The 9,254-nt window shown below is 35.3% G+C and overlaps 1 protein-coding gene across 2 annotated transcripts; it reads left to right on the top strand.

Annotated features, from left to right (window-relative positions):
- The first annotated feature begins 261 nt into the window (after positions 1-261).
- Positions 262-8,239, top strand: LOC107922559 (protein MLP1). Of its 2 annotated transcripts, none has more exons than XM_041087395.1 (9): positions 262-514; positions 611-701; positions 805-1,065; positions 1,145-4,162; positions 4,285-5,794; positions 5,885-6,531; positions 7,404-7,551; positions 7,656-7,737; positions 7,877-8,239. In XM_041087395.1, the coding sequence occupies exons 2-9, from the start codon at positions 624-626 to the stop codon at positions 7,977-7,979; spliced, it is 5,847 nt and encodes a 1,948-aa protein (XP_040943329.1). In that variant the 5' UTR covers positions 262-514; positions 611-623; the 3' UTR covers positions 7,980-8,239. The 2 variants fall into 2 exon arrangements, with proteins under 2 accessions (XP_040943329.1, XP_040943330.1); XM_041087396.1 differs by having other exon boundaries at positions 279-514; positions 805-1,053.
- Positions 8,240-9,254: the final 1,015 nt, after the last annotated feature.

Genomic DNA, 9,254 nt, shown 5'->3' with positions numbered 1-9,254 from the left:
GTTAAAAGAGTCTAAAATATTATTTTTCAGTTCTTAAGGGGCCATAATTTTTTTTTGATTTTAAGGGGCCCAAAATATTTTTTTACCAACTTTTAAAGGAGTTAAATTTTTTTTTCAATTTTTAAGGAATTTAAAATCTCATTTTATTATTTTTGCTTAGACCCAAAAATGTAAAATACGGGTAGGATGAGTTGTAAAGATTTTGGAGTTGAAATTACCGTTAGATGTATTTTTATTTTAAAATATGACTGAATTGAGGTCGGATATTTTTTGGAATTTAATCTTTGACAATGGCGAGACTAGCCGTTTGCATAATTGGAGCGAACCTCGTCGTCATACGTTTTCACCAATGAAAATAGACAGAGAAAGGCCAAGAATCAAAACAATATCATAAACAAAAGAGATATATGATAAAGTTCTCCTTGGAATCGAAGCTCAATCCGAATCTCATCAGCGCATCAATCTACCTTATGATTTAAATCCTGGTCTAATCCATTAACACCTTGATTTCTAGGTATTTATTTATTCAATCCTTGGCGTTGGATTTTTCTTTCATATTTGATTCTTGACGAAGGAACACTCATTTATTATTATAAATTTATATGATCAGGAGAAAATAGAAAATGTCTGAATTTCACGATTTGGAAAATTCTGGAACTGTTGATAATCGACCTATTTATCCTCAATCTTCGACTAATCAGGTTCAATTGAAATCTCAGGTTTTTAATTTTTTTTGGTCATTGTATAGGAAAAAACTTTAATGTAATATTTATTTTTTAATTACGAATTTTTTAATCAATTTAGGTAGAGCTTTCCCATGTTGATAGCAGAGAAGATCTGTTTGTGGATGCTCCAGATGAGTTGAATAATGATAATAAGGAAGGTGGAATGCCCGCTGTAAGTCCAAACGTCGCCGTTTCGGAGGGAAAACGGAATGCAGTAGCTAGGCTGTTTGATGAAACGGATAATAATGATAGTAATCACTTCGTCAATGAAATGGAGCACCTGCGAGCTTTGCTGGAGCAGGCAGTTGACGAAAAAGAGAGACTTGAGGTCAAATACAAGGTTTCGTAGATTTGTCTAGATATTATTGATCAATGATTTTTATGTTTTCAAAATGTTATTTAGGGTTTTGTGTGTGCAGGAAGAAATGGAGGTGCTCTCAAGGGAGATTCATATGAAGGATCAAGAGATTGAAAGGTTGAATGCAAGGGATATAAGTTCTGTAGCTGAAGCTGGGAAGGAGGTTTTTACAGAGAAGAACCGGCAGTATGAGGTTACGATGGAGAGGATTTTGGCTGCTCTTGCGTCAGTTGTTAATCAAGGAGATGTTATGGGTCATTCCAGTGGGGAACAGGTTGACCTTGTTGAGAAAAGCATGTTGGCATTAATCGAGAAGTATAACCAATTTCTTTTTGAAGTTAATCAACTTAGGCAGTGTTTGACAAAGGCTGAGTATGATTTTGGTGTGCAGGAGTTTGGGACTCTATTTGTTGCGGTCCGTGATGAGTTATTTGAGTTGAGGAGGAAGGAAGCACTGCTGGTTGAAAAAATAGGCCTTTTGGAAGATGAAAATAGGAAATTTGTTGAACAAGTTGAAAATGAGAAAGTGACAGTGAATACACTGAATTCGGAGCTTGGAAAAACAAAGGCTGAGTGTGAAGAGGAAAAGATGAAGTGTGCTAATACTAAAGAAAAGCTGAATTTGGCCGTGACAAAAGGGAAGTCATTGGTTCAGCAGCGGGATGCTCTGAAGCAGTCTCTGGCTGATAAAGCAAGTGAGCTTGATAAATGTCTGGCTGAATTGCAAGAGAAGACTAGTGCCCTAGAGGCTGCTGAATCACACAACGTTGAATTGGTGAAAAGTGAAAACTTGGTTGCATCATTGCAAGAATTACTCTCGCAAAAGACCTTGATTGTTGAGACATTTGAACACATCCTGTCGCATCTTGATGTACCTGAGGAACTCCAATCAGTGGATATTGTTGGAAGAGCTAGATGGCTTGCTAATGAAAGAAATGAATTGAAGGGTGCTTCCTTGGACTTCTGTAGATTGAAAGATTCCATTTGTGCAATTGATTTACCAGAAAACGTCTCCTTTTCTGATTTAGGTTCTCGCTTGGCTTGGCTTAAGGAATCTTTTTACCGGGCTAAAGATGATATAAATATGTTGCAAAATGAAATGTCCAGAACAAAGGAAACTGCAAGTGATGAGATAGATAAATTGAGTGCTTTACGTTCGGCTGTACAACAAGAGAAGGACTACATTATGGAAGAATTAGATCACCTCAGAATTAAAAACGATGAAATTGTTGCAAAGGCAGAACAGATATCATTGGACAAGGATCATTTAAGCGATTCACTTGCAGCAGAACTAACTGAGAAGGATAAAATCCAAAAGGAGTTGGATGATCTCACAAATAAATATGAAAATATAGTTGGGAAGGTCCATCAACTTTCATCAGAGAAAGATCAGATGTTTCGGTTGTTGGTAGAGGGTTCTGGAAAAGTGATGGGAGATCAAGAAGTGATCGAAGAGACTTCTTCTAATCTACCCGTGTTAATAGATAGGTGCTTAGAGAAGCTAAAGGAACAAACAAGTCCATCTGTGGAGACTCCTTTTGTGGATGCAGAACTGTTTGAAAAATACCAAAGTCTTTTGTATGTTAGGGATCTGGAGTTGATGCTTTGTAAGGAAATCCTAGAAGAAGATATGCTGGTGTGGTCACAACTGAATGATCTGTCAAATCAGTTCAGAGTAACTTCTCAGGAACTTTTTTCATTGAAGGAGGAGAAAGATGTTCTGCAAAAAGATCTTGAACGATCAGAGGAGAAAGCTGGTCTGGTGAGGGAGAAGTTAACAATGGCAGTTAAGAAAGGAAAGGGACTGGTTCAAGACCGGGACAACTTAAAAATTCTTCTGGAGGAAAAGAAGTCAGAAATTGAGAAGCTGAGGCTTGAGATACAACAGGAAGAATCTAGAGTTGCTGAGTGCAGGGATCAGATCAATACTTTGTCTGCTGATTTAGAGCGTGTACCGAAGTTGGAGAGCAACCTTGTAGCTATGAAAGAAGAAAGGGATCAACTTGAGAAGTTCCTAACTGAGAGCAATAGCATATTGCAAAGGGTAGTTGAATCTATTGATCGCATTGTTATTCCGGTTGACTCAGAATTTCTAGAGCCTGTAGAGAAGCTGGACTTGCTTGCTGGGTATTTTGGTGATTGTCGGACTGCCAATACACAGACTGAACAAGAGTTGATGGAAGTGAAGGAAGAGTCTAGTAACCTGGCTGGCAAGTTAGCCCAGGCCCAAGAAACTATGAAATTACTTGAAGATGCATTGGCTGTTGTGAAAAATGATTTGTCTCAACTTGCTGAAGAGAAGAAGGAGATGGAATTTGATAAAAAACATATAGAAATAGAGTTGCAGAAAACAATTGAAGAAGCTCGTTTACTTGAAAAGGCTTGCGACGCTAGAAAGTCACTTGAAGAGGCGTTGTCACAGGCAGAAAATAAAACTTCAGTGCTTATCACTGAGAAAGAGGATGTCCAAGGTAACAAATCTGCTTCAGATATGGAAGTGGAGAAAATGAGAGAGGAAATTGCTATTCAGACCAGCAGACTCGCAGAGGCATATAACACTATAACTACACTTGAAAATGCACTTTCTCTGGCAGAGAAGACTGTTGCTTCACTAACTGAACAAAATAACAATGCACAAGTGGAAATAACCAACTTGGACAATGAGCTGAAGAAACTAAAAAATGAAACTGATACACACACTAGCCAGCTGAAAGATGCTGGCATAACCATAAAATTGCCGGACAATGTGTTGGCTAAGGCAGAAAATGACTTTTCTGCACTTCTAGGTGAAAAAAGAACTGCTGATCAGGAGGTGTCAACTCTTAATTCCAAACTGAACGTATGCATGGAAGAGTTGGCTGGAAGCAGTGGCAACTTAGCAAGCAGATCAATGGAGTTGATTGGTCATCTCAACAATCTTCAAATGCTTGCCAAAGACCAAAGTTTGTTGTCTACAATGAGACAATGCTTTGACAGGAATACGGAGCGCCTTAAAGATATGGATCTTACCATTAAAAATGTAAGGGAGTATTTGTTTGACAAGGATTTGAAACTGCAGCAAGGTTACCCATTCAGTGAGGTGATGTCAAACTTCACATTTTCATTTAGCTTGTTGCCTTCTGGACATTGAATCACCATTTTTCCACAATTTCCTGAATGAGTGAAGACTTTGTTACTAAATTTCTCTTCCAATTTTCACAGGATATTGCTAGCCTGCTGAGACAATTTTCTGATGATATTGATAATACTTTAAACATTGAAATGGAGAATGATGAAGCAAATGCAATAAATGCTGTTGATGTTTCTTTATGTTTTAGAAGAGTTACTGAAGGGTTTCAGATGCGAAACAAAATCCTTGCAGATAGGTTTGAGGGCTTTTCAAGCTTCCTAGATGAGTCAATAGCAACCCTGTTAAAAAAATTACAGGCCATAGAGGATGAGGTAAAAAGTATGATCAAGCATAAGGAATCCTTTAAACAAGAATATGTTCAAAAGGAGTTGGACGATCTCACAAGTAAATATGAAAAAGTAGTTGAGAAGGTCCATCAACTTTCATTAGAGAAAGACCAGATGGTCCAGTTGTTGGTAGAGGGTTCTGGAATAGTGATAGGTGAACAAGAAGGGACTGAAGAGGCTTCTTCTAATCTACCCGGGCTAATATATAGGTGCTTAGAGAAGATAAAGGAACGAAGTGCATCTTTGGAGACTCCTTTTGTGGATAAAGATCATTTTGAAAATTTTCAAAGTCTTTTGTATGTTAGGGGTCTGGAGTTGATGCTTTGTGAGGAAATTCTGGAAGAAGATATGTTGGTGAGGTCACAACTGAATGATCTGTCAAATCAGTTCAAAGTAACTTCTCAGGAACTTTTTGCATTGAAGGAGGAGAAAGATGTTCTGCAAAAAGGTCTTGAACAATCAGAGGAGAAATCTGGTCTGTTGAAGGAGAAGTTATCAATGGCAGTCAAGAAAGGGAAGGGATTGGTTCAAGATCGGGAAAAATTGAAAGTTCTTATGGAGGAAAAAATGTCAGAAATTGAGAAGTTGAGGCTTGAGTTACAACAGGAGGAATCTAGATTTGCTGAGTGCGGGGAGCAGATCAGTTCTTTGTCTGCTGATTTAGACCGCAGCCTGAAGTTGGAGAGCAACCTTGCATCTATGAAAGAGGAGAAGGATCAACTTGAAAAGTTATTGTTTGAGAGCAATAGAAGATTGCATACGGTAGTTGAATCTATTAATTGCATTGTTATTCCAGTTGACTCAGCATTTCTAGAGCCTGTACAGAAGCTGAACTTGCTTTCTGAGTATATTTATGATTGTCAGACTGCCAAGAAACAGACTGAACAAGAGTTGAGGGAAGTGAAGGAAGAGGCTAGCATCCTGGCTGGCAAGTTAGCAGAGGCCCGAGCAACTATGAAATTACTTGAAGACGCATTGAATACAGTGAAAAATGATTTGGCTCAACTTGCTGGAGAGAAAAACGAGATGGAAACTGGTAAAAAGAATATAGAAATAGAGTTGCAGAAAACAATTGAACAAAGAGATGAATCTCAAAGCAGGGTTTTCAAGTTGGAGAGTGATGTAGAAGGATTGGAAGGTTCATGCAGAGAAATGAGGCTTAAGATAGAGGATTATCAAGCCAAAGAAGACAGATGGAAGGAAAAGGAGGCAGAACTTTTGTCATCGTACAATAGTTTGTTAATGAAAGTAAAAGGTAAATGTTTCCCCTCGCACTTCGTTACTCTTGTGCACTTGATGTTTAATTGTCAATAATCTTTATTAAGTTGAATTTTTATTGTTGCAGAAGCTGAGGAGCCTCTGTTGTCAGCATCTCAATTAAGAACTTTGATGGAAATGTTAAGTGGGATTGAAATTCCTCTTGTGGAGTCTGAAGACCTGGAGCCCCATATCTCTGCTGATGTTAAGAAACTGTTTTCTGTTATTGGTAGTTTAACTGATTTGCAGAATCGAATAAATTTGCTCTCTAATGAAAAGGAAGAACTGCAGTCTACACTTTCAAGACAGAATTTTGAAATTCAGCATCTTAAAGGAGAAATTGAAACACATGTTAGAAACAAGCCAGACTTGGAACATATGAAAATGGAGCTGTCTGAGGTTACATTTGGTTTGGAAAAGATTATTGTTGTGTTGGGAGGAAAGGAGTTCATTGGAGGCCAAATTTCTGTTGGTATGAAAGTGCTTTTGCCTGTTCTAGAAAAGCAGGTTAATGCATTCCTGTTGGAGGCCAAAACTTCAAAATCCAAAGCAGAGGAACTTGGTACCAAGTTGGCTGGAAGCCAAAAGGTCGTGAATGAATTGTCAACTAAGGTTAAGTTACTTGAAGATTCTATACAGGGTAGGACTGTTCCACCTGAGGTTGTCCAGGAAAGGAGCATCTTTGAAGCACCTTCTGCATCCACTGGGTCTGAAATATCTGAAATTGAAGATCTGGTAAATAATTTTCTTTTACACCTTCTGCATCTATATAGTTAATTCAATTTTATTAACTTACCTTGTCACCATGAACTTTATGGTTTGATACATTTTGTTAAATTAGCATTTGAGTTTTTATTCCGACTTAAATTTTGTGCGGATCTAACTGTCTAAGAAGCTTTTAAATCATGTGTATAACATAAAGAGTTAGGCTTGATTTGAGTAAATTGTATAGGATAATTTTGTTTAGAAGATTTACTATATGCGTGGCAGTTTAAATAGACCTCTGATTTTCTCTTAGTGACAGGTTCAAATTTAAACGGATTGATGGTTCTTTAGTTCTAGATCAATGCAATAGATCAACTTTTTTGTTAATGAATGTGCTTCATTATTGCAGTACCATTGCTTTGACAGATATAGTTCTCTGACCTAAAACTTCTATGGCTGTATGGTGACCGTAATATTGAATTTTTCATGAGCCTAATCATTGATCCTTCATATTATATATATTCAAATTATTAGAACATTTTCAAGTGATGCTTGGATATTCTATCTTTTTTTGTTGAGATTACTATATCATAACTGTAGATGAGGATTTGAGAATTCCCATTGAAATTGCGTGTGAATATGGAGGCAGGTGAATCAAGGAAATCATTGCGCAGACATGTTTGATGAAATAGTGTGGAAAATGATTGAATTATTTTGTGGTTGTGATGACAAATATAGCAGTGATGAATAGAAAAAAAAGTTGGGTGTTAGTTATAGACTTTTCAATGCATGTAATCATGTAACATATTGTACTTTCAGTAGACTGCTTAACTTTACAAAGACATTGAAAAGAAAAACTCTGCTCTTACTAATTCTAATTTACTTCATTGATGCTTCTGCAGGGATCATTTGGAAAGAACCCAATATCTTCTGCGCCCTTAGCTGCCCATGTCAGAACCATGCGAAAAGGATCAACTGACCATCTTGCACTTAATATTGACTCAGAAGCTGACCGCTTGATCAACAGCAAGGAAACTGATAAGCAGAAATGTTGGCATTCTACAATTTTTTTCTTTCTTAGAAAAATAACTTCTTATTTGTACAAGCCTCTAACTTGCAAAACTTAAGCATACGGTCGTTTCTCTTTTTGACAGGTCGTTCGTTCAACTCCCTCAACACATCGGGTCTCATCCCAAAACAAGGAAAGTTGATTGCAGATCGAGTCGATGGAATCTGGTAAAATCCTCTACCCAAATTATCATATTGAAAAGGGAAATTTTCTTTTCTTAAGAGCGAATTATCAAGTGCTTTCTTAATGCTTACCATGTATTTGAATAATTTGTAATGATCATACATATGTTTTTAATTGGTGCAGGGTATCCGGTGGTCAGGTTCTAAGCAGTCGTCCCAGAGCAAGGCTAGGCCTCATTGCCTATTGTCTTCTCCTGCATATATGGCTACTCGGAACCGTTTTATAAGGAAGCGTGTGATCTTCAATCCTCTGGACATCTTATCTGATGCCACAATTGCATCATGGATATATATGGTAGTCATTCTTTTATTTATTCTACACAATCATGGATGTACATTTCTAGCGATTGTACTTTTAGAAGTCGCAGAGGATGTAGGGTCCATACTTTTGAAGGCAAAATTCGCCAGTTTCAAGTAAAACATTGAGCATGTTGCAATTTGTGGTAGTTAATAGACAAAACTAAGATATAATATATATATATTCCAATTTCTTTTTCCTCTGAAATTTGTCTTTTGCTTTTATCAGTCTAGGTACACTACATCTGTCCTTTTTTTTTTGTTTGTTAATTTAATTTTTTTTAGGTCTCCTTTTATTTTTAAGTTGATCTGCATTCCGTCTTTCTACACTTTACTCATTTCAAATTTAGTTTCTAAAATTCCTAGATTGATCCTAGATCTCTCTACTCTTTTGATAGCATTATTAAAGCACTGTTGTTGTAATATATTATGTAGCATTTTTTATTAAAAAAAAAGAAAAAGGAAATTCTAGATTTAACTTTTTTATTTGTTTATTTAACTTTTTTAAAATTTTAAAAATGTCACATAATCCAATTATTAATTTTCTTATTGTGTTATTAGTTGGACTTCAATTATTAAATAAAAAAGGTAGAGAAATTCATTTTTTTAGATTAAAATTAGATTGGCTAAATAATAATAGTAATAATAATAATAATAATAATAATAATAATAATAATAATAATAATAATAATAATAGGCTATGTTTGGCGGATAAATTTGGAGATTTTAAAATGCTAATCATCAATTTAAAATATTAGTACTTGTAATTGATGTTCATGACTTATTGGATAAATAATCATTTAAAACTAATTTAGGTTATTGGAATTTCATTAATTTAGAAAAATATTGAAAATAAATAATATAAAAATATACAATGTAATAATATAAAAATAAATATGTACGATTTTTTTATTTAATGTTTATTATTCATCAGATTAAAAATTTCAAAATTAATACAAAAGTTTATTTACGCTTAAATATATGCAATTAGAGTTTCAAGGTTTTTTTTTTAATTAAAAGATTGCTTTTCTTCTCTTAACATTCAAGGCGTATCCCAACTAAAATAATTATTCGTAGAATTAAATTTATTTATTTGTTATGCTATAATAATATGCTTTTGTAATTCAATTTAATATAATTTGAATGAAACGTTAATTCTTACTTTTATTATTATTTTAATGTTATTTAATTTTTTTTAAATCTAT

Source organism: Gossypium hirsutum, chromosome D01, assembly GCF_007990345.1.
Source record: "Gossypium hirsutum isolate 1008001.06 chromosome D01, Gossypium_hirsutum_v2.1, whole genome shotgun sequence".
NCBI classification, from domain to species: Eukaryota; Viridiplantae; Streptophyta; class Magnoliopsida; order Malvales; family Malvaceae; genus Gossypium; species Gossypium hirsutum.
Note: the sequence above shows the minus strand (reverse complement) of the source record. Positions and strands in the feature narration are given on the sequence as shown.